Here is a 25,858-nt window from a genome sequence, read left to right as displayed (position 1 = left end):
TGTGTGTGTGTGTGTGTGTGCTCTCATGCTGGCAGGATAGTAACGAGTTTGGCAGGGGAAGGATTTACAGAAGAGAACAGTGATAAAATTTGACTCAAGTCCACATTCTGTCCAAAGGAATTCACATCTCAAATTGATGAAAAGAACATAATGAGATACATGCGGAAGCTAGTCTGGTTGGATATTACGAGGGCTTGGACTGTGACGCACTGTTCTTATCGATGTTAGTGACTGAATCAACTGGAATGTTTTACTCATAACCGTCAACCCTGAGAAGTCTGACTCCAACCCAGACAGTAGTGTGATGGACTTTACACCATCTGATGATCAAGGTCTGCAACAGGACAAAGGAAGGGTCATTCCATTGACACAGACTAATTCACCTGCATTTTGAAACAGTGAAAGAAGCCAGTGGCTCTCTTCCTTGACCCTGTCACAGATTGCTGCATATTTCATAAATACGTTCTCGATTTCCGTGGTGCGTTGAGACCAATTCCCAGGTGTATAAAGTCAAGTTTTGTTGGTTGTACTGAAGTTGGGGATCCTGTTTACATAATCGTATATCACTATGGCGGAAGGAGCCTTCAGCCAAATATGCAGGTACATATATCCAAGGCATGATATAAGGGGCCTTAAGACTTAAATTCCTTTTCTTTGTAATGGAAAGTGTAGCGCAAGCTAAAATCTCTCTCCATCCTCTCTGTCTCAGGGATACACATGTAGGACCGCTGTCCCACACACACACACACACACACACACACACACACACACACACACACACACACACACACACACACACACACACACGCTTCAAACCTCTAGTCTCCCTGAAAGAGCACATCATTGAATGCTCAATGAGGTGAAGAGGAATCCTACAGTATTGGCTAAAGACTTACAGAAATCTCTGGCAAATACTAACAACTGTTTACCAAACTACCATAGGTAAGCAGTGAAACAAGAATGGATGTCATTATTGGAGAACACCATGGAGGTAGCCACTGCTGCCCAAAAAAACACAGATACAGGTTTGAAGTGCCTGAATGCTGCACAATGCTATACCGGCAAATTATTGTGCGGATATCAATGAATCAAAAGTTGAGTTTTACACAATGCAATGTGGAAAGAATAAAAGTTACAGAACACCACCATCAAAACCGAATGGCTATTGAATAAACAGACCCGACCTGAGAACCTGGAATCACCCCACTCACCCGTTTTTAATATGCTTATCTTTATATTTTATAATTTATATTTATTTATATACTTTTTGTTCTTCAACTTCTCCCTTTCATAATTTTGCTGCTGTAAATTTGGAAATTTCGCCATTGTGAGACAAATAAAGTTTTTCTTATCTTAATCATGGGTTGAGACTGCTCTGCTGCCTTTCAACGTGGACGTGTCACAATTGTCGAAATGAAAAATGTGTTCCCAAGTTTGTTACGGCATTATGCAGGAAGCTTAATAATGGCTTTATGTGCCTTTTGAAGCTTGCCAAAAAGGATTCAACAGGACAATGACCCAAAGGACAGAAGTAAGTGAAGTAAGTCAACAACTGAACGGGTTCAACAAAAGAAAATCCTCATTCCCAAATGGCCAGGTCAGAGTCCTGACCTCATTATAACTAAGATGATGTGGCATGACCTCAAGAGAATGATTCACACCAGACATCCCAATAGTTTTTAAATGAAAAACGGTCAAAAAATCTTCTCGACCATTTTTACAGGTGTGATCTGCAAGTAAACAAATATTTGGTTGAAGTAAAAGTTGTTTAAGGAGGTTCAACCAGCTATTAAATCCAGGCACATAAACAGATATACCTCTAGTATTGCTCAAGCATATCCCCTTTGCAGTGGATGACAAAAGTGCCTTTTCTACTTGAGCAGACTTTTTTTTCTTTTTCATCAATATTTGAAAAAATACAAATGACCACCCCAAATGTCTGTTCTACCAGAGAGGTCATCGATCGATAAAAGAGTAAATTAGCGGAGGGTTTTAAGCAGGAGCTCTCAATGCTATCCAGGGATTGGTTATTAAATGGGTCTACTTACCTTTAATTGGCTGAGTCCTGTTGCTTCGCTGGGCATTGTCCTGCTTTCGATGACAAATCGGAAATCCGGTTGAAAGAAAGTCCGTGTCGACCGACTGAAAAAGATTCATTTACCAATCAAACGATCGTGTGTACATTTTATATCAAAATGATAAAGTATAACGCAATTCCTCATCAATTATGACAAAATATATTGTTAGGGACCTCCATTGTGGCGCGTTTCATTTTGTAATTGAAGGGACCTCACTTTGATTTTGCTATTTCCGGTGACAGTGAAGCCCCAGAAGCGTTTGTTGGCTTGTGTACAGACCAAGCTTCACACTGAGTGATTACGAGTACGGTGAGGTAGCATGTTCTGGTGGAATACCTGTACACTGAAATTTATTTCGGCAAAGCGGGACGCAATATTCTCTTCAAGTGCTCGCTGGGTGATTATTTGCCTTTCCAAATACTCTTTATGTTGTGCTTTGAAACAATTAATGAACAGCATACAGCTGCTAGCGAGAAACAGTTACTACTGACTGCATGACAGTCCCATAAAATCAAAATGTTGGAATGGCACGGATGTATTTTAAGTTTCTGGACAGACCAAGTAATGCCTGCTAGAATGTCATTACACTTCGTGTTTTTTTCCCCTCAGATGTTTCAAAAGCCCCTGTGATGGAGCTAGAAGACCAGTGGTGGAAAGGACAGCTGGCCAAAGATATTTACCAGGCGCTGCGAAACAATGCGAGTGACCAGGCTCCGATTTGGAGCGCCTGTTCAGCTAAAATGACTTTTTATTCAGTGGGGACTTTCACTCACGATCTAATCCTTTTCTAACTGCCCTTTGTTTTAAACCCAAAAGTTATATCCGGCAACATTGTTGTCAGTACTTGAGAGGTTTTTACGCCATGCGTTTTTTGTTGGTGTCTTGCTGTCATCAGGACTTTTGTGATAAATTACCATTAATTGTACTTTATGATTACGTGTTGTTTAAAGGAGCGTGACGGAACCAAAGTTAAAAAATTCTGAACAATTGTTTTATAACTTTAAAGCAGGGGTCCCCACCATTTTTGAAACTGACAGCTACTTCTTGTTCTTGTTAGTAAAGATTCTGAATATGCACTTCTAGCAAGTAGCAAACTTAATTTTGGGGTAAATCATTTCATTGTCAGTTTTTAAATTGTCTATCATATTTACACTAATGATAGAGATTTAAAAAGATTATATATATATATATAAAGATGTAACTTAACGATAAGCTAAGAGTTTTATTTTATTTTATTTTTGTAAATAGTAATACCCACACAATACGCGCTTGTCACTGTGAGCTATTTTCAGGCAGACCCCGCAGGTCTGCCTGAAAATTTCGGGTGTTTTCACCATGTTGGTGACACCCGTTTTAAAGTTTGCTTGAATTTCTGTGTGAACATCAGATGTTTTAATTGATTCAAATTGACCATAAAATACGTTCTGCCATTATGATATCCTGAAATAGAATTTAGAATAGGTTTTAATTTGTAGATATGATCTCCACACTAAATAGTTTATACCCTTGTAGCTGTTGAGAAACCAGACGTGAACTGTTCATTTAATGACTCACAACAAACGAAGTAACGAGGAAACAAAGGCTTGTGGGGTTTTTTCTCCCTATAAACGTCGACTTAAACTGTTTTTACAACAGTTCCATGCATGTTTAAAAACCGGCATGTGACAAATGTATGTGACCCAGAATTTTCATTATGGGAGAATCTAGCCTAGGCAGTCTGTGTCTTGTGTATCCACAGCTTATGCTGAGTATGCAGAGTATAATGACAGAGTGAGGCCAAACAACAGCTATAATACCGTTATCAAATGCAAAATGTTGTCATTCAGGAGCTCAAGCTGCCCTCCTTCAAAGGCCAGTCCCCTCAGCTCAACTTGAGGCGATACTTTGCAGACCTCATAGCCATCATCAGCAACCACTTCCGGCTGTGTCCCACAGCTCGGCACCTTGCTGTTTACCTGCTGGACCTTTTCATGGACCGCTACGATGTCACGGTGCAGCAGCTCCACATGGTCTCACTCTCATGTCTTCTTTTGGCCAGTAAGTGTGTAACTGCTCCCATGGGTGGGAATGGCCTCTCTGATTTTTGAGTGTCGTAATGTTCTGCTTTCCTTGCTGCAGGTAAATTTGAGGAAAGGGAGGACAGGGTTCCAAAACTGGAAACTCTGAACAGTCTGGGGTGCATGAGCTCCATGAACCTAGTTATGACGAAGCAGACTCTCCTACACATGGAGCTTTTCCTGCTAGAATCCTTCCAGTGGAACCTGTACCTTCCCACAGCAGCTCATTTTATAGAATACTACCTTTCTATTGCAGTTCACAAGGGAGACCTACATGATGGCTGGCCTATGTCCTGTCTGGAGAAAACAAAACTCTATATGGCCAAATATGCTGATTACTTCCTGGAAGTCTCCCTGCAAGGTATTATTAGCAAGGGTTATGATCAGTCTCGTTAATATCAATCTCTGACAAAGATAAATAATTTTACACTTTGTACCTCTTGTCGAATGTTTGGAGAGCTTGCGGTGCTTTTTCTCAGTGAACCAAAATCTTTACCTTCAATTTTTCTGAGGTTTAGCTTAATTTGAGATGACTGCTTATTAACGCAATCATGTCAAATGGTAAGCACAGATGAGCATTAGTCCAATGTTATTTCTGATAGCCAGAGCATACGTGAATGCCAATGTTGGGGTGTTGTTACTTCTTCAAACAACAAAACGTATGAGGGAAAAGTGGTTAAGATTGCATGACTGTCCGTGTTTTTATGTTGTGTTTATTATTGACTTTGTGTTACCTGTTTTGGAAAGTGCTTTGTTACGGCTGCAGCTGTTGTGAAAGCGCTATATAAATCTGCATGTATTGTATTGTATATGTATTGGTATTTGGCAATGTCGGCTTTAAATAACGCATCCACAAACAAATTGTCAAGTGTAATTTGGCGGCTTGGTCATAAACTCCTGATTTCACAAATTACAGCACTAATATTGCTTTTACTTTGTCGACATGGTGGCTTTCATTTCAGACTCTGGGCTGCTTGATAACAAGTTTCATTTTTCTTCAGGCTGGGTTGTTTGATATGTACCCACTTGCCTAGTCGCAAGGCCATAGTGCTGCCAAAATAATGAAAGCCACACTTGTTCAGATGGGCAGCGGCTCTTTGAATGAGACAGACCCTTCAAACTGAGTCATTTTAACTTCGCTCTTAACAAGTGGATGTTTAGTGTGCTGCACTCCTTCATCTTTTGCCAATACTGATCAAAGCAATTTTGAGACCTTTATTAAGACACTTGGAACTGTTGTAACTTGAGTGGCGGGATCAATAATGTCTCCTTTAAACTCGTACAGCAATGGCATCCCACTCGTACGTAGACATAATATTAACTGTCTTCTCTAATTTTGTTACATTTGTTCTTTCCCTAGATCATGTGTTTTTATGTTTTGCACCCTCCCTGGTGGCTGCTGCATGTGTGGCTGCCTCACGCCTCATCCTGCATGTATCCCCAACGTGGGCACCCCGATTGCAGCAGCTCACAGGCTATTCATGGGAGAACCTAGTCCCATGTGCCGAGAAACTCCTCATGTGTGTATCTGACAATTTTTAAAATTCTCATCAAACCTTGTGAAAAATTACTATTGTAAAGGAACACGAATGAAGTACATTTTAATTCAAGGTGACACTAATGCAGAGTCTTGAATATTTTGTCGATTGAACTTTTTTACCCGTCATTCTCTCTTTTGCCTTTTTTTTTTTTTCAGTGCACATGACAGTGATGTCAAAGAGGCCAACAAGCAGAAGTGCCAGCAGCTTGGCCAACAACCTCAGCAGCAAAGTCAGAAGGTCTTCCACAGTTCAAGCCAGGCAGCCCAGTACCTGCACCGGCCCGGCATGCAGTATAGCCAGCAAGCTACACAGCCAGCTTTAGCCGCAAACCATAGGCCTGCCTCATATGTGGCCCGCATCACTAATCTGCAGCTCTCAAATGGCCACCTGCAGGGCAGTTCTCAGGTCATCACTGCTTTGTTGGATCCAAAGTCTAACCTTACTAACAGAGCTTACCAAGTCGGCATGCGCTACAGTTGTGCTCCATGCTTTGACAGGTGATAGACTTTTGGGATTGAGTGATTGAGAAGAAACTAAATTTCGCCAAATGGGTATTCCACTGAATGAAAAAGCATGCTTTTAATTTGAAGGGACTTGACGAGAAGAATGCAGCACTTTGGATCACAAGGTTTAAGCAATGTGCAATATGCATGCTGTCACAATTTTCTGTTGGAGAGCCAGTATTAGGATTTTTGTTCTATTGTATGAGTGCTGCCTGAGTACCACTAGTGACTTTGCACTATTGTATTACTAGTATCACTATCATTTTGTATCAGGCCACAATTTTATTTCAGTCAAAGTACCTAAGACGTATTGAAAAGAAAGTGCCTTTCAGCTGTGTTGCTAATAACTGCTCAGTTGAGGCAATAACAGCATGGGGTTCATGTCCGTTTTTGGGCAGTGAATTTTTTGTGAGCGCAATTGTTGTATTTTTCTGTACGTGTATAGATTTTTTGTTTACATATTTGTGAACTGTGGAAAGAATCAGTTCACATGCAGAGAAATTGTTGCTCTTCTGTAGACAGATTATTTCAGTCAGTGCTGTGCACTAATGCCCATTTTAAATAAAATACAAATCTCTGTTGAACGTAATCGTTGAATGTAATCACCTAAAGCAATGTGTTGTGTCTATTCGAAATTTCTTTTTGAGGCACTTGAACAAATTAGAACTGTAGAGTGGTGCATCAGCTCTTCTGTGCTGGAAAAAAGTTTTCTTCTACATACAAATTTTTTGCTTCATCAATTAAAAAAAATGTATGTTACCCTCTCTGTCATCAAATCCCTGAAATAGTGTTTCAACATTGGTACACTGTATGTCCACCCATAGTCGCTCATTCACATATTACAAAAATAAGAAAACAGACAAAAGATTTTGCAGTAGAATGTCAACCTGAGGCAGAATACAAGCATCCTTCCATCCATTTTCTAATCCGCTTATCCTCATAGGGCGCAGGCGCTCCGATTGGCTGGCAACTAGTTCAGGGTGTACCCCACCTAACTGCCCGAAGACTGCTTGGATAGGCTCCAGTATGCCCCGCGACATGGATGGATGGGTCGCGGGCGTGCTGGAGCCTATCCCAGCTGTCTTCGGGCAGTAGGCGATGCACACCCTGAACTGGGTGCCAGCCAATCGTTGGTACAATATTGCGGGAGAGCGCAAACGACCGGGAGAAAAAGAACCAGCGGTCACACAGAAAAAAAATCCAACCCTAAGCAAGTTAAAGTTCTAATTGACTATATTTTACTTGCCATTAAAACCGAATGCACCAAATATTGGATTGGTGTTGATTTGATTCCTATTCAATATGTTATAATATTGCGTTAATTTTCAATGTTAAAAAACGCTTATCGTAAAAATGTAACACTTAATTGTTAAAATGTTTTTTTTGCACATTTTCAGGTCGTGGTGTGCCGCGGGATTATTTCAATGAAAGAAATGTGCCTTGGCTCGAAAAAGAAAACACTGCCAACCAACCAATCACGGTGCCGCTCTCACCTGGACCCAGATGCGGAATTTTAAAAAATGATTGTCCACTGACGCTGACAGCTTTGGTTAAAGGGGCATCTGCTTTTAATCGAGGGGACATAAGTAAAATAATCTTCTGTCCGCACCCCAGTCAAGAAAAAAATGTATGCATTGCTTGTCTGCTGGCACCAATTTTTTTGTGTTACTGTATTGTATATTAGGCAATTTCAAATTATTCTGCATTAAGAGATTTCATAGCCATATTTCATAATGAAAATACAAAAGAGACTGGATTCTCATTAAGTCAGAGTCATTTTGAATTCATGGAGAAATTCAGACATGTATCTGAATTTAAATGTCACATTCATCTTTGTTTCAAGAAGTTCATGAACAGTAACCAGGTCGGACTTCACTCAATTCAAATAAATACGTTTCATGAAGAAATAAAGGACATTTTATGGATTCTCATTAAGTCAGAGTCATTTTGAATTCATGGAGAAATTCAGACATGTATCTGAATTTAAATGTCACATTCATCTTTGTTTCAAGAAGTTCATGAACAGTAACCAGGTCGGACTTCACTCAATTCAAATAAATACGTTTCATGAAGAAATAAAGGACATTTTTACATTCTTCAATTAAGATTTCCCCATGCTGTCTCTTTTTTTTTTTCAAATCGTGTTGTCATGAAGGAGTGTTCAGCACCACGGTCAGCTCTGTGTATTGCCACTCGATTTCATTGTACCTAACCCTTAAATATAAAATCAAATGCGGGACTTGCAGGGAAATAGTGTACTGTAGTACAACCTTAAATACGAGACAACTTTAAAAAAAACAAAGCCTTGTCAAAATATTATTCGTAAGTACGCTCTTGTAGGATTTTGTGCACACGCACAAATTGATGAATTGGCTACATATCGTGTGTTTAAAGATCGCGTACAGCCACGCGAAATAAAATAATGCCTCACGCGTCAAAGGTTGTAAAAAAAACGTCCATTCACGTTTTGTTCCTCTTTATTCGTCTCTCCTTCTAACGTGTGCATTGATTGGCTCTCTGTGATGTGTTTAGCCAATCACTGATCGCCTACCACGGAGGAAGGAATAAATGCAAGATGGCCCCTCGTATAAAAACAGTCTACTGGGTCGCGCTCACAGCGACACAAAATAACTCTTTATTCTTAATTCGGTTGAAAAAATTATCTGCGAAGGGTTCTGAAGGGTGACATAAGCTATGGATTGATACGTGTGTGGCACTTGGTAATATTTGGTGTCAGAAGATAGCGGGAAGGCAAGAGCGACAACTTTGAAGCCATGAATTGGTATTGAACTCGGCGTCTTGGTTTGACACACTTGGGGCGGTCGGTAGCACAGCCGCAGACGGCCGGGCCTCGACTCGCTAACGCTAGCTGCTAACTAGCTAATGACTTCGCCTGCTATTATTCGCCCCCCTTGGAACCGTTTAACAGCAATCGTGTTGATTCTATAGTTTCGATTTGAATGTTGGACGGGAAGAGCGGAAGGACTCCTGAGTATGGCCGTAACAAGGTAAGACTGGCCCCCGTTACGCTAACGCATAGTTTTAATGTATCGGACTTCACTGAAAACAATTGGCTAGCTAGCATACTTAACAGTGTGGCGTTCGATTTACCAAAGAACAGCGTCCTGAATATGCTATCCGATCAGCCGCTCTAGATGCAGGACAACGACAACGTGATGACCTGATGGTCGGGTCAGCTAACCCCATAAAACGGAGCATAATTACAAAATAACTGTAGGTGTAGAGGAGAAATTTTAATCAGCAACAATATACTTTTGAATTTCGTCAGAATAATTACACTACTTTGGCTTGGATGTGCACACGTCGGACGTTTGAAGTGTTCGTTGTTCCAAGTCCTTTTGGTGTGGTCGTGGTCATCATTTGCTTGGCAATCTACCACTATGCTGTGGATGAGCTTCAGGTATTAGTTTTACCTGGGGGCAAAACCTGTACACCTGTAATCCACTTCACTATATTTATAGACTGCTTAAGTAATGCACTGTTCCCCCTTGATTTTTAGACGTGGGCCTGCTGTCCCATACATTCCTAAGCAAAAACTACTACTACTACCAGCTTCACGTTCCAGGTTCCAGTAATTGTAGAGAAATTAACATTGTCTTATGCAGGCCCCACCGTGTTGATTGATGTTTGTGTTATTTCTGGTGACCTTTTATATATTTATTTCTAGACTTGATCGTTTGTTCATCCTACTTGACACTGGAACAACTCCAGTAACTAGGAAAGCAGCAGCCCAGCAACTAGGAGAAGTGGTGAAACTCCACCCGCATGAGCTCAATAATCTATTATCCAAGGTATGCTTGAATGCCTTACCTCAAACGTTTTTTTTTAACAATGTCATAACATAATAACCAGATTAACTTGGGGTATTTAGTTGGTTTATGTGTTTTCAGTCATAATTGTTGTGCTTGTCGGACATTTGAATTGTCAATGTAATAAATTGGCTCTGTCTATTCTAAGGTCTTGACCTATCTAAGGAGTCCCAACTGGGACACTCGTATAGCTGCAGGCCAAGCTGTAGAGGCTATTGTGAAAAATATTCCGGAGTGGAACCCTGTCCCAAAGCCTAAAGAAGGTGATTGCTCCGACTGGCCATATAAACACTGCATGTTTGTTTGGTTTAGTGATGGACAATAAAGGCTAACATAACTGTCTTCAAACCGAATCTGTTAAATTATTTCAACTTCCCTTTTGTGTGAATACACTTTGTTTTGGTTTAGTGAAAATTATGTTTGGTATTTAAAAAAAAAAAGCGTCAACTTCACTTTATTGTAGTCAGGATCTCTAACAAAACCAACTTGATCAACACTGACTATAACAAATGCTGAAGAGTAGCCTTGCTTGCAAAGTCATGATTTGTTTCAAGAATGTGGAGCATCTAAGCTCTTAACTCATTCAGTACCAGCCAATTCGAGACCAAGTCTGAAAAGACGTTTAAAAATGCCTTTGGGAGTGAATGAGTTAAACACAGTAGACTTTTGCCTTTTTTAAGTATGTATTTGTTGACAGAATAAGGCTAATGTACGAAGACCAAAGGTGTGTTGTTTGCACTTTGTAAATTTACTGTTCTGAATTTTTTTTTTTTCTTACAGAGTCATTATCACCAGAGGATCCAGCTTGTGACAGGCTGAGTTTCTATCATTTTGACATTTCCCGACTACTCAAACATGGAGCGTCTCTTCTGGGATCTGCTGGGGCAGAGTTTGAATTGCAAGATGACAAAATGTGTAAGTCAAGCCATCTTAACACGAGAACAATCTAGTGAAGACAGCATTTTGAGGGTGTCAATAGTGTGTTTTATATGTCTTGCATAGTGTCTTCAACATTATCAAACCCATTCCTATTTACACAGAACTGCCAAAAGGCCTGAAAGCACATGTCATTTGCATCCCATTTGTAACCATGTGCTCATTGCTCACGACTGCTTTTCCTATCGGTTTTATTCAAAAGTATTTTTTCTGACGCACTGTTATGTTGAGAGCCTGAGTTATGAGAGCAATATGGCTTTCGACTGGCACACGTCACTGAAGAAGTGCTATCAAGCTAATGGTTTTAAGAGCCACACAGCAGCCTTGTGTTCTGCTTTTCATGATAGAGCGTAACTTGAACATGGCACAACTTGACTAGAAATTGTTTTTGTGTCTATTTAGGTTTTTTTGTGGCTGCTGCACTTGTCATTGATTAGTTGAATGGTTCCCAACTGTTGTATATTTTCAGGCGAGATGGACCCCAAGGAACGTCTGGCCTGTCAAAGAAAGCTTCTTCAGAAGAAGCTGGGACTTGACATAGGTGCTGCGATTGGCATGGACACAGAGGAGTTGTTCAATGACGAGGACCTTGACTATACCTCTCTATCCAGTGGGACGAGGCCTCACGGGAGCAAGATCACTGCAGGATCCAGCTCCCGTAATCATGTTGTAGGTCTTCATTTCAGTGTCCTAGCTCTTAGCATGAACAGAACATATGTAGGCGTCTACGACCAGGTATTTTGCACTCGCTGCTTTTGTCTGAGACATTTGGTTGCTCGGTGAAAAGGCAGGCGTAACTGCGAACAATTCTCAGACCTCAATATTGTGTCCTCAGATGTTGCTTAGTAAGGTCGAGAAGGAAATGATAAGATCAAGTATAGCTTCGTAATTAGAATGTTCCAGTCCAAACATTCATTGTTGGGTAATGTAATTGAACAGACATCCCTTGGCTGAGGAATCAGAATGTAATTTTAAGGGACCATGATTCTGCTTTAGTGTGACACCCGCAGCGGCTCCTCTTGTTTTATGTTGTCTTGAGAGGGAAGAAATTTCAGCACATTTGACAATAAAGTTGTATCCAATCATTGGCTTTGCAGTAACATTGATGAATCACCCTGTATCCCACTCTCTTTATCTGTCTAGATTCAACATCGTCTTATAGCACTCCTACAACTACGTAAAATCTTTGTCACTGGTAATTTACAAATAGGATATATACAAGCAGTTGTCAGTACATCGGTCACTTTGCAACAGTAAAATGTGTATTTGTTTTTCTTAATGGGCCAATTTTAACTTTTATTAGACTTCTCAGTGTACAGCTGCTGTGAATTTGACATTTGCGCACCATTCATTTTACTGCTCTGTGTATGTTTGTGTCTATGCTTCTGAAATGAAATAATAAATCTAATCTTTTCAGCCTATTCAAGCTGCCGAATTGATCGATTCCGAATTCCGGCCAGGCATGAGCAATCGCCAGAAGAATAAGGCAAAGAGGCTGGCAAAGCTAGTTGCAAAACAAAAATCCAGAGACTTGGATCCAAATGAAAAAAGGTGAGACAAAGCCTGCAGGGAAACTGAAAAGTGCATTGTTTTGCATTTCATTTTTCCCCCCAATGTGAATTATCTTGTGTCCAGTATGCTAAACGCTTAGCATGAGAAAATTATAAACTGTTATTGCTGGCAGTCACACTTTCGAAACCAAAAAAAGGTGGATTAGAGTTTATACGTAATGTACAAAGTACATGATATCATTAAGAAGTAAGACTACTGCGGCATTACTGATCGAGTGAAGCCTATGTTGAATGACCAGAAGCAAGAAGTTGCAGATGTCTTCTTGGGTGATATAAATTTGTGGGAGAATTTTGTCTGCCCACTTCTTAGCTGTTTAACGTGTATGTCCTAAAGTGTAGATAAAGGGGCACAAATGTAAATATACCGGTAATTACTTTAAATGCCATTTTAATGTATGAGGTTTGTTAGAAAAATTATATTTCAACAATGAACTGCAACTTTCCCCATCAAAGTAAACCGTTTGGAGCCGAATACCCTTTCCCAGTCTCTCTGCCACACTATTATCTATTCAAAACCGGTCCCCTTGGTGACTTCCTTGAGCTTAGGCTAGAGGGGAAAAAAATATCACACAGAGCCAGGCTGGGTGAGTTGGGAGGTTGCTCCAGCACAACAATGTTCTTGTCAGTCAGGAAATGATTGAACCTCATGGCATTGTGAGCAAGCGAAATGCTGTGGTAAAGCAGCCACATGTTGTCCTGCCAACTCCCACCTCTTCTCACGCTCTGAATGAAGCAGATGCTGCAGGAAATCTTCGTAGCAGCAGTTGATCATCTCGCCAACATTAAGTGGGAAAACTCAGTTTGTAGTTTGGGTTTCAAATGCATCTTATATTACACCAGTCCAGGAACTTTTCACCTTGTAGAATACATTGTTAATAACAATTTACCTGTACTGTATTGCCGTCCATTGTTGTCCTTTGGAGCAGGACCAAGCCAAAGTTATGATTGTCGAGCCAATTCATATTTTTTGTGCCTTCTCAAAGAAAGGCACACAAATGTTTAAATATGAAGTGTTGCAAGCTGAAAGGTGGTTTAAATACATTGCTTTTTTTAAAGTTATTTTTTACTACATGATGACATTTTACTTTTTCTTTTTTTTTAAAATTCTTTCCCCTCCCTTTCAGTAATGACAGTTGTGAAGGTGAGCCTGAAGAGAAACGAAGGAAAACCACCAGCAGTATAGTCATTGACCAGCCAGCAACGGATCATAAAGTCCTAATCAACAAAGTTCCAGATAACTCCAGTCTTTCAGATGAGGTAATGAAGCAGGACATTTGTTTATAAATGCAGTGTAATCTAGTGATAATTGTGCTAATCATGTACGAATGTAACTAAGTAATTCTAACTCTATTTTTAGACACAAGAGTGGCCTTTGGAAAGCTTCAGTGAAGAGCTCTGCAATGACCTCTTTAATCCTTCCTGGGAGGTACAAAAAAAAGTTACTTTTAAACAGTAGGCACGGCAAGGCAGAATTTCACTAGTTAAAATGGAGGGTTGTAATTCAGTATAAGGAAATAGTTGAGTGAGGTGGTTGGCATCCTTCTGGGGGCTAGACAGAAACTGTGGTCCATCAAGGCTTATTGTCCCATGCAGACAGTACGCAATCCAATCCCTGATGTTTGGGCACTGTATCGCCACTCCCACCACATAGTGGTAGTGCTGCCTGACTGACTATCCCTGTCCCATACGAGCCTGCTCTGTCCTACTTGCTATCGGTGCATTCCTTCCTTAGAGAGTGGCACACTATCTTCTCAGTATACATTATATAATGGATCTTATATGTCATGTTCTACTATCTGGGGGTGGGTGTGGCTGTTTATATTTTGCTCAGTTATCTCTGTCTGTCTCTTAAACCTTGTTCTGTCTTACTGCATTTCCCAATGAATATCCAACACAATATAAATAACCACAGTGGGAGTATGGCAAGTTCCCGTTGTGTAGAAAAATTGTTCCAGCGTAAAATGGTAGAAAGATCCACCACTCTGCATGAGTAAGCCGAAAAGGAAAAAAATGGGAGGCTTCTGAACACTGTAATTCATACACCGTTCACCTGATTTGCATGTAAAGCCCTTCAGATTAAAGATGAAAGTCAGCAGTTAGAACACATGAAGTTGTTTCTTGGGTGTTTAGAGCCAAAAAGGTGAGTTGTCGATGTCCCAGTAGTTGTGAACCTGATGTGACTTGTTGTTTTCAGATTCGTCATGGTGCAGGCACTGGTCTTCGAGAAATCCTCAAGTCCCATGGTGCAGGAGGCGGCAAGCTTGTGGGAAGCACTGCAGAGCAGGTATATGATAATTCTTCATTACAGTTGATAATGTTTAGCAGAGAATTTTAGCACGAACTGTGGGGCTTCTGTGTTGATAAAGATGTTGCGGCAGCATGAGGAGTGGATACAAGACCTTGTCATCCGTTTGCTGTGTGTCTTCGCTCTGGACCGTTTTGGAGATTTTGTATCGGATGAGGTTGGTCTTCATCACGCATAGCTCTGGTTTATCATCCATACCCTTAAAGTTCTGAACATTCATACAATGCATTTTGACTCATAAAGCACTTTCACAACAGCTGCAACTGTAACAAAGCGCTTTCCAGAGCATTTAACATAAAACAACAGTAATACAACAACAAGAACATTGTTGGTTAGTAAGCAATATTTGTACCCAGGCTCTGATGCAATAAAGCCACAACAAAACACTAATGTTGTCCAGATTTGTTGTAAACGTTCTACTTAATCCTTGTTGATGTCTTGCCAGGTAGTGGCACCTGTCCGGGAGACGTGTGCTCAGACGCTTGGTGTGGCTCTTCGCCACATGAATGAGACTGGTGTGTCTATGACGGTAGATGTCCTGCTGAAGCTGCTCAAAGAAGACCAGTGGGAAGTCCGTCACGGAGGCCTGCTCGGAATCAAATATGCTCTTGCAGTCCGACAGGTACCGCCTGTTTAGTTTGGCTGTAGTAGACTGAGAAGGGCATGACTTGATTGCTATATGTTCATGATGAATATGCTTGGCAGTGGTGGGTGGCGATAAACAAAATGCACATTTCCCTGTATCATGGTAGCAAAAGTGCTTCATTTGAATAAATGAACTACCGTCTTGTAGTGAAAGATCACTCCATGCACCGACCATCATTTCTGCTGTTTTTGCTTCTTAGGACCTGATCTCTGTATTACTCCCGCGGCTACTCCCTGCCATCACCGTGGGCCTTCAGGACCTTGATGATGATGTCAGGGCTGTGGCTGCTGCAGCACTCATCCCTGTGGTGGAAGGCTTGGTACAGCTCCTGCCCAATAAGGTCAGTTTTAGAGTCAGCCACAGTACAGCTCCTTCAAAAAGCATGTTGCACGGTACAGTAATAAACTACAAATGCAGTTAATGCGGTCGACTGGTTAGCATGTCCGCCTCACAGTGCAGAGGTGCAGGATTCGATTCTGGCTCCGGCCTTACTATGTGGAGTTTGCATGTTCTCCCTGTGCCTGTGTGGGTTTTCTCAGAGTACTGCGGTTTCCTCCCTCATTCCAAAAACATGCACGGCATGTTAATGGAACACTCTAAATTGTCCCTAGGTGTGAGTGTGAGCGGTTGTTGGTCTATGTGTGCCCTGCGATTGAATAGCAACTGGATCAGGGTGAACCCCACCTACTATCCGAAGCCAGCTGGGATAGGCTCCAGCATGCCCGCGACCCTCTTGAGGATAAGAGGATTCGAAAGTGGGTGGATAGATGGGTGGATCCAGTTATTGTTTTTCCACATTCTTGGCAATGTGCACCACAGGTACCGTTTATCATTAACACATTGTGGGATGCTCTTTTGGATCTGGACGACCTCACTGCTTCCACCAACAGCATCATGACGTTGTTATCGTCTTTGCTCACCTACCCGCAAGTTCGACAGTGCAGGTTGGTCTAATTGAGGTTCACAGAGTAAAAGCTGAATAACAGTTCTTTATGAGATGGTCATGACATTCTCGTCTTGTTACTTTGATTACATATGACAGCTTGTCACAATATTCCAATGTTTTCTTCTTAATATGAAATGCTTTAACTGTTTGCTTGTGTGTTTTTAACCTGTGTCTTGCTATTTCTGTGGTCATATAATTCATTAAAACAAGTTGGAATTGTGATCAACTTTCTTGGTCCCGCTAGTATGCAGCAGTCATTAACGGTACTGGTCCCCCGGGTGTGGCCCTTCTTGAGACACACTATCTCATCAGTTAGACGGGCTGCATTGGAAACGCTTTTCACACTGCTGTCTAAATCTGATCAGGTAAAGTTTGGATAAAGATAATTGGCTATGTGGTGTAACAAATGTTGATTGTTTCCTTTCATTCTTTCTGTCATTTTTTTAATTCATTTCTAAAATGTAGTTAGGATAGAAGCCTACTAATATCCATTGCTGATATGTTATTGTTCATCAGAACTGTGCAGTGTGGATCAACCCCATCCTACAAGATATGCTTCGGCACGTTTTCCAATCTTGTATACTAGAAAGCAATGAGGAAATTCTGGAACTGATCCAAAAGGTTTGTTGCATTGAACACTATTTGCTCGATGTCTTTGTATTTGATCCATATACTGTAGTTATCAGCGCTGTATTGAACTGCTTGTACTTGGACACAGGTGTGGACAGAGCTACTCTCTCAGGCTCCGCAACAGTATGTGGTAGCAGCCAGCTGTCCATGGATGGGTGCCTGGCTTTGTCTCATGATGCAGGCCTCACACATTCCCATAGACCTCAACATGTTGCTTGAAGTCAAGGCCCGCTCCAAGGTTGTTCTGTCCATCCAAATCTTATATCACTTGAAATTGTTTTTGGGTCCCCCCAAGCCTGATTGAAAGCCTGGGTAGGAAAGCAGGGGCTTTCTGGTCATAACCTGAATGTACAGATTCTATGACTTAAGTTTGAGTGCGTTTGTGTTCATGTAACAGGATAAAGCTGGTTCAAAGGCACGCCAAGGGACCAACCAGGTAAAGGAAACAGTCCAGGAGTACATAGCGGGGGCAGAGACAGTGACCGATGACCCAGTATCAAGGGACTATGTGGTGATCCGTGCTCGCCTCATGGCTGCCAAGTAAGTCAGCATGCTTTTACTATACAAACTGTGACCATTTTTTTCTTGTGACCAATGTGTCTCTTTGTCTGATTCGAAATGTGCATTTTTACATTCATCTTTTAAGGGTTTCTCTCATCTCTTTCCGCCAGATTGCTCGGGGCTCTGTGTAGGTGTATCTGTGACCCTCACCTCAATGCTGCATCTCAGGAGATCCGTCCAGCTGAGTCTCTGGGCCAGTTGTTGCTCTTTCACCTTAATTCAAAGTCTGCACTGCAGCGAATAGCTGTAGCTCTTGTACTCTGTGAGTGGGCTGCTCTGCAAAAGGTGAAACCATTTTTGTTTATTTTTATTGAATTCGTTTGAATGAGGCTGCTAGACGTACATTTACAATCAAATAATGATTTATCTTTTCAATTTTTCCCTCCCGTCAGGATTGCCAGATGGTGTCAAGCACGGTGCAGCCTCGTCTTCTTGCCATTCTGTCAGAGCAATTGTATTACGATGAGATTGCCATCCCTTTCACACGCATGCAGAATGAATGCAAGCAGCTCATCGCCTTGCTTTCTGAGGCTCACATAGACATTCAAGACCGCCTCAATTGTAGCGTTTTCACGATCGATCAAGCCAATGAGCTGGTATGTGCACCGACACACATTGAAACACACGATCACGCATTCGTTTTCTTTTGCAGAGAATGAGGTATTTTTATTTCGATAAATTCCTCCATGACAATTGGGCTGTATATTTTGTAGAACATCACTCATGCCCCCATCTGCCTTGTTAGTCGGTGAACTGCAGGCAGCTGATGGAACAAGATCCAAACGTCACAATATGATGTTATCACAATATGAACCTCAAGATACGATAACTTTCATGATAGTGTGGGGAGGTTGCTGATATACAATATCTTATGATACGGTAACAAAAAAACTCATGATACGGTAAAAAAAAAAAAAAAGAAGCACATTCTTGGACATAATACCAGATTCAAAGAAATAAGCTTGGCCAATCAATTTATATTCTTGCTTTCCAATTGGCTCAGCGGTGCAAACTGTCATGGTCTACATAGTTCACAATGCTGTGTTTGGGTGAAAAGCAATTTTTTTTTTTTGTCGATGTGCTGCTTTTAATGTCGTAACATGACTGTGACTATGGTGGCAATTTTAATATCATAATCGCTTTTATCGTTACCACCCATTTTGCGTTTGTCATTTTGTCTTAACTTCCATTCTCCTGCTCATTCCCTAGTTAACCACCGTCTTCACAGAATCGACAGCTGGTTTGAATATTAAGACAAAACCGTGGCAGGTATTGGACAATAAACGGCAGCAGGCACAAGCCACAGTAATGGAAACCAGCCATGAATGGCAGCTGTTACATCTCCGGGTCCACATGTTCACCGCCTGCGCAGTGATCAACCTACAAGTGCTTCCTGACAAACTCAACCCACTGGTCCGACCTCTGATGGAGTCAATCAAGCGGGAGGAGAACATGCTTATTCAGGGCTATGCCGCTTCTTTCATTGCGAAGCTGCTGCAGCAGTGTGGTGGGCGCTCACCATGTCCCAACCCCAAGATTATCAAAAACCTCTGTGCTTCAGTCTGTGCGGACTCCTCAGTTACACCCTCAGCTGCTTGTCCTGTGCCACCCACGCAGGAAAATTCTAAAGGTGACAACAACACTTGAAGCCTAATTGACCCAGTTTAAAAGTACTTTTGGCTCTGATTAATTTTCCTTGATTGACATTAGGCAGTGGCTTGGACAAAGACTGCCTGCATCACATGGTTAACAAAACTCGAGGCATCATGACTCTTTACCGTCACCAAAGGGCAGCGTTTGCAATCACCAGTAAAAGGGGCCCTGTTCCCAAATCGTCCAAAACTCCCTCCTCTGACCTTCCTCCAGGCAGCACGATTGGCTTAGAAAACGATGAGGTATGGTGGAATGAGCTTAAAACTCGGAGCAGACACAAATTGGCTTTTACATAAACAGCATTTTTCTCGTTTTAGAGGAAACCATGTCTTATTCAAAGGAGAGGGGCGGAGTTTTCCTTAACAACCATTGCAAGGCACTTTGGTGTTGACCTCACCAAGTCCCTGCCGTACCTTTGGGAGAACACAGTTGGGCCCTTGAGGACTGCAGTTAATGAAAATCATGTTATCGGTATGTTGAATTCTAAAAATCCCAATTTTCATGCTTTTCTATGCATCGCTGTTGTGAATGACACATGAAAATACTACAGTGACTGCCATGTATGACTCATGGGTAAACTGTATGTGGTTTGAGGGACTTTCCTGTGTTCTCTGTGTTCCAGATAGGCAGATTCAGTTGGAAAGAGGCGATGTTGCAGCTCAGGAACTGGTAAACTCACTACAAGTGCTTGAAGTCATGACTGGAGCCATGTCTCATGAGCTCAAACCTCTGGTATGATTTAACCATCACGGCTTTTCTTTTATATTTGCAATTGCCTCATTGCAACGTCTGTTCCAGTAAATGCGCTGACAAGTCTTTATTGATGTTGTCTTATTTCCTTGCGCCACCCAGTTCTAGGCTCTGAGTATTTATTTGCAGAGGGATTACTCAAAGTTGTTGCACGGAATGGTCATGTTTGTATTTCTGTTGAATTTCAGCTGCTGGAACACCTTCCTCATCTGTTTACCTGCCTGCAGCATCCTTACACAGCAGTGCGTCACATGGCAGCACGGTGTGTGGGCGTACTTAGTAAAATATCCATGCTGGAGACCATGGATGTTTTTCTCGAGTGTGTACTACCCTGGTTGGCTGCTATTCATGACAGCACCAAACAGGAGGGGGCCATCGAGGCTTTGGCTTGTATCCTCCGCACGCTGCCGTGTGACTTGACTGTGGCCTCTATTCAAGAAATGGTGCATTGAAGTGAACTTGTCCGTGATATTGTCCTTGACTGACTGACTGACTTTTAGGTGTCATGGAACAGTTGGATGTGGAAATTGTGCCCTACATTGTACTGCTGGTTGTACCAGTGTTAGGACGTATGAGTGATCCCAGTGACAGCATTCGTTTCATGGCCACGCAGTGCTTTGCTACGCTCATCCGCCTATTGCCATTGGAGGTAGGACCAACATGCAGCATTTGACTCTTGACATATTTTCTGGGACTGTCGAGGAATTTTTTTTTCTTATCCCCCACCCCACTCTGAGATGGTCTGCTTGTTTCCCAGGCAGGTATACCGGACCCTCCTGCCATGTCTGCTGACCTGATCCGACAAAAGGCCAGAGAGCGACACTTCTTGGAACAACTGCTAGATGGCAGAAAGTTAGAGAATTACAACATCCCTGTGCCCATTAAGGCAGAGCTAAGGAAGTACCAGCAGGTTTGAGTCTTTCTCAGGGTTAACATAACTGTTCTGACAAGACTGCCTTTAAATCATAGACCATTCATCCCTCCGATATCCGAACAGCTTCATCCTCGACCTGTATTTATTTATCTTAGCACTTCTGTTGGGTAATTTCATCTTTTGTTATGATAATTATCCAATACTCTGAAAACGTACAATGCTGGAGAGAAATTTTTTGAAGCACATAAAAAAATATGGTGACACTTAAGTTTGACTCCTGGTCTGTTGGAGCAGTGAATATACATTTTGTGTAGACTTACAGAAAATAGACCTCTGGAATCATGATGTAAATATTGTACATTTGAAGTGTTGTTGTGACAACTTTCGACTTGCCCCGTTGGGACTCGCAATAGTGAGTCACTTTGATTTGTTTGGCACAGTTTTTACACTGGATGCATTTCCTAATGCACTTTTTTTAAGCTATGTGCCTGCTGCATGTGGCACATTCATGGATCCCCGCACATGTTTTCATTTGGCGTCTTGATGTGAAGTCCCGCTTTAATGAGCAAAAATACCATTCTTTCATCTCTTAGGATGGTGTGAACTGGCTGTCTTTCCTCAACAAGTACAAGCTGCATGGGATCCTGTGTGATGACATGGGCCTCGGCAAGACTCTGCAGTCCATCTGCATTCTAGCAGGAGATCACTACCTCAGGTACTGTACAAAGCCCAAATGTGAAAGGTATCCCTTGGCAGAAATGTATATTGTGAATTTGAACTAAGTGGGCCTCAACCGTCCTTCTGATTGGTTGATGTCTTTTTCAGGGCTCAGGAATATGCCAAGACAAAGGCGGCAGACTGCATCCAACTCCCCTCTCTAGTGGTGTGCCCGCCCACGCTGACCGGTCACTGGGTGGATGAAGTAGGCAAATTTTGTGCCAAAGAGTACATCAATCCACTGCACTACACTGGTCCACCTACAGAGAGAATGCGGTAAGGCCATAAGTTTTGTGTGGGATGTATTATTCACAGATGCGCACAGCAATAAATCCAAATGACTGTTGGTTTATTTTGCTGTCAGGTTACAACACCAAGTGAAGAAACACAATCTTGTCGTGGCATCTTACGATGTTGTACGAAACGACATTGACTTTTTTAAGTAAGGACCCTCATGAGTCAGTCTGTTCTTATTTCACAGTGCATCTGTTTATTAACATGTGTTTTGATTTTTGCTTTTGCAGAAATATAAAATTCAATTACTGTATTCTTGATGAAGGTCATATCATCAAAAATGGCAAAACCAAACTTTCCAAAGCTATCAAACAATTGGCTGCCAACTTCCGTGTCATCTTGTCAGGAACGCCGATTCAGGTGAGGTGTTCTTTTTGCGATGTTTTTATTTACTGACCAATTTCAAGACTTCCTCTCCTCTCCTCATCTCATCTGCAGAATAACGTTCTGGAGCTCTGGTCCCTTTTTGACTTCCTCATGCCGGGCTTCCTGGGGACCGAGCGCCAGTTTGCTGCACGTTACGGCAAACCAATCCTGGCCAGTCGTGACGCCAAAAGTTCCTCACGTGAACAGGAGGCCGGTATGACGGCTCCCATGGCCTTTCTCCAAATGCTTGCTATGATGTCAATGTGAACTGGGCTCTCTCCCTCCAGGTGTCCTGGCCATGGAGGCGCTTCATCGCCAAGTGTTACCCTTCCTTTTGAGAAGGATGAAAGAGGATGTACTGCAGGACCTTCCTCCCAAAATAATTCAAGACTACTACTGTAACTTGAGTCCTCTGCAGGTCTGTCACAGACCCCACATTATTGTGATTACTCAGCATTAGTCACGTTTTATTGGTTCTCTTTGGTGTGCTTTAAAAACATTTTTTTCCAATATATAAATCACTATCAGATACACAGACATTACATGTGGACAAATGAAACTCCATGACGCACTTGCGATATTTTATACTCCTCTCAACGGGGCTCTTAATTTGATGATGCAGCGGAAATTTAATACATTTCTATTGCACTACCCTTTTATCTTTAAACCAAGATCATGATCTAGAGGAGAAAAAAAATTGCAAGTGCTTCATGAAGTTTCATTTTCCCTTCACTAACAAATAGAGTATATAAGCCTATTATCGTTTGTATACAACTGTTCTCTGCTTTACTTTGAATGCTTTCCATACAAACTTTTAGGTTCAGCTTTATGAAGACTTTGCCAAGTCTCGAGCTAAGGCGAACATAGACGACAGCATCTCAGTTGCCCCTCCAGAGCAGGAGGAAAAGCCTAAACTGAAGGCCACAGGTCACGTCTTCCAGGTACATTTCCTCAACACAACTGGCATCTAATACACTAATTCTCAACTGGTGGATCGGGACCCAAGAGAGGGTCATGTACAGGTAGTAAAGAATTACAAAGGTGCGAGCGTATGAAATGTTGAAGTTATGAATGGCGCACCAATTAACAAATTTGCACCATGGTGTGAGAATGTTTTTCATTTGATTCTGTCATGTTTAAAAAATACATACATTCTGAAAGGCAAATTCTTTTTTTTTTTTTTCACCCCCTTCTATAAAAATGGGTCATGAAAATAAGAGAATGTGTGACAACAGTTGAGAACCACTTTGGGATCAATGGTACTGTGGTAGCTGTTATTTGCAAGTGAAATGTGTAATCCTTCAGGCCCTGCAGTATCTGCGGAAATTGTGCAACCACCCGAGCTTGGTGTTGACTCAACAGCATCCAGAGTACAAACGCATCACTGAGCAGCTTGGAGACCAAAACTCCAACCTGCGGGACATTCAGCACGCTCCCAAACTTTCTGCTTTGAAACAGGTGATCAACTTTTATTCATTACACTTCAATATGCATCTGTATTGACCGGAAGCTTGAACTTGAGCAGCGATAAGAATACATACAAGACTTTTATTAATAGTGGGTGTTTCTGGTTCTGTTTAATCAATGAATGTCTGTGTTTGTGCAGTTGCTCCTCGACTGCGGACTTGGTGGCGGGGGTTCTGAAGGGAGCACAGAGGCAGTGGTGGCTCAGCATCGGGTGCTCATTTTCTGTCAACTGAAGAGTATGCTGGATATTGTTGAGCATGATCTCCTGAAACCCAAAATGCCCACAGTCACATATTTGCGGCTGGATGGTAGCGTGCAGGCTGGCCTGCGCCACGCCATCGTCTCCCGGTAAGAGTTCGGTCCACTTCACACTGTTACTCTGCCCTTCAATTGTCCTTTTAAATCTGGACTGATTTTTTTTTTTTTTTTTTTTGGCTACAGGTTTAACAATGACCCATCCATTGATGTGCTGTTGCTGACCACACATGTTGGTGGTCTCGGTCTGAACCTGACTGGTGCTGACACGGTTGTCTTTGTGGAACATGATTGGAATCCAATGAGGGACCTGCAGGCCATGGACCGAGCTCATAGAATAGGCCAGGTACACACGATTGATGACCAGCACTGGTGACCAATCGGAAAAGTGTGAATCAAGTGGCAGGGGGTGGTGCCATGATCCTCATCTTATACACGTCTGTGTTTTTGTATCGTGTAGAAACGGGTCGTGAACGTGTACAGGCTCATCACTCGAGGCACCCTAGAGGAGAAGATCATGGGCCTGCAGAAGTTCAAGATGAACATAGCCAACACCATCATCAGCCAGGAGAATGCCAGCCTGCAGAGCATGGGAACAGACCAGCTCCTTAACCTTTTCACGCTTGACAAAGTGAGAAAACAAACCTTGATGTGAAAATAGCTGTCGAGATTGCCTACAAATCAGGTTTTATTTTACAATAGATTGTCTGTTTGAAAGTGCTATATAAATACAGTTGAGTTGAGATTCTGAAGGTGGAACACAAATTGACCTGTGTTTTTTTTGGGGGGGGGGGGGGGATTATTGTCCAATATAAAACGATTAGAGTTTATATATGCCGGGGAAAAACCTTCACCATCAAAAAAAACCCCTTTGAGTGTAACTGTAAAACAATGAGCTGATTGAACCCATGTGTATTTCTTGTCTTTAAGGACGAGGGAGGTGAAAGGGGTGAACAGTCCACATCGACCTCAGGAAAGGCCTCCATGAAGTCAGTGCTGGACGGGCTGGGAGAGCTCTGGGACCAGCAACAGTATGACAGCGAGTATAATCTGGACAGCTTCATGCACTCCCTGCAGTAGTGCCACATGACCTCACATATTTGTGGCACCTTGACATTATCGGATGACCAAGCAGGACCTGGTCAGAATCTGACAAACCCTTAAAGACCCTATTCAGTCCATGTGTCCATATTATTGCTCTAAAGATGATTTGCAAACCGTTTTTCTCCGATGTCTCCATTTTTCCCTTGCAAGTTTCCAGTGAATCATTTACAAAGCTGCAAACGGATCATGTAATCTGAGCAGGGTAAAAACTGTGTCGCTCTCGTCGTGGTTTGCTACTTGTTCTGGCCTACCAGTCTTTCTTCCACAATGCAGTGCCATTACCTTTTTCGCCTTCCTCCTCCATCAGAGAAGCACAATATAATCCAGTCACCCTGCTCTCAAGTCAAACTTTGCCAATTCAAACATGCATGGCAAGCTTGATGTCACGCCACACAAACTTTTTCATCAGATGGTCCACCAAGCTCCTCCTCGTGTCCACCAGATGGCGCTAATTTTTTAGTTACTCAGAACTCCCACATGCAGAAATGAGCCTGAACCTCCAAATGAGTTTAAAATGACCCGAAGAAAAGCTCTGCATTTGATGCAGTGCCACACAGACTAAACCTTTTTCAGGGGCGAGGCTGAAAATGGTTTCTGAAATGTGCTGAGTATTTTAAAAGAATGGACATGTACATATTTCTGTAATAGCTGCTTTTTGTTTATGAACGTGGAATTGGAATAAATTCTACAAACCAGTGTTTGTGCATCCTAAAAACTTGATAGTTGAAATAATCATTTTAGTCCTCACACACTTTTGAAAACTTTAGTGGTTAG

The 25,858-nt window shown here is 42.0% G+C and overlaps 2 protein-coding genes across 2 annotated transcripts; both read left to right on the top strand.

The window, feature by feature from the left end:
* Window positions 1-2,692: 2,692 nt before the first annotated feature.
* Window positions 2,693-6,938, top strand: ccnj (cyclin J). The gene is made up of 5 exons (XM_086122849.1): window positions 2,693-2,776; window positions 3,905-4,115; window positions 4,197-4,496; window positions 5,496-5,655; window positions 5,832-6,938. Exons 1-5 carry the CDS (start codon window positions 2,708-2,710, stop codon window positions 6,175-6,177), a joined length of 1,086 nt encoding a protein of 361 aa, XP_085978975.1. The 5' UTR covers window positions 2,693-2,707; the 3' UTR covers window positions 6,178-6,938.
* Window positions 6,939-8,759: 1,821 nt separating this feature from the next.
* btaf1 (BTAF1 RNA polymerase II, B-TFIID transcription factor-associated) lies at window positions 8,760-25,782 on the top strand. Its single transcript, XM_086122436.1, has 38 exons — window positions 8,760-9,187; window positions 9,868-9,991; window positions 10,158-10,272; window positions 10,790-10,924; window positions 11,415-11,614; window positions 12,363-12,496; window positions 13,641-13,773; window positions 13,874-13,942; window positions 14,711-14,800; window positions 14,883-14,978; window positions 15,267-15,443; window positions 15,667-15,807; window positions 16,287-16,411; window positions 16,658-16,778; window positions 16,930-17,034; window positions 17,132-17,281; window positions 17,441-17,583; window positions 17,715-17,889; window positions 17,997-18,200; window positions 18,814-19,234; window positions 19,315-19,499; window positions 19,575-19,728; window positions 19,880-19,989; window positions 20,196-20,397; window positions 20,508-20,656; window positions 20,765-20,917; window positions 21,475-21,596; window positions 21,707-21,874; window positions 21,963-22,040; window positions 22,123-22,252; window positions 22,331-22,472; window positions 22,546-22,676; window positions 23,077-23,199; window positions 23,564-23,716; window positions 23,865-24,073; window positions 24,167-24,326; window positions 24,441-24,611; window positions 24,911-25,782. The coding sequence occupies exons 1-38, from the start codon at window positions 9,174-9,176 to the stop codon at window positions 25,058-25,060; spliced, it is 5,562 nt and encodes a 1,853-aa protein (XP_085978562.1). The 5' UTR covers window positions 8,760-9,173; the 3' UTR covers window positions 25,061-25,782.
* Window positions 25,783-25,858: the final 76 nt, after the last annotated feature.

This window comes from Hippocampus guttulatus, chromosome 10, assembly GCF_054856545.1.
Source record: "Hippocampus guttulatus isolate MCC_2025c chromosome 10, RoL_Hgut_1.0, whole genome shotgun sequence".
NCBI classification, from domain to species: domain Eukaryota; kingdom Metazoa; phylum Chordata; class Actinopteri; order Syngnathiformes; family Syngnathidae; genus Hippocampus; species Hippocampus guttulatus.
Note: the sequence above shows the minus strand (reverse complement) of the source record. Positions and strands in the feature narration are given on the sequence as shown.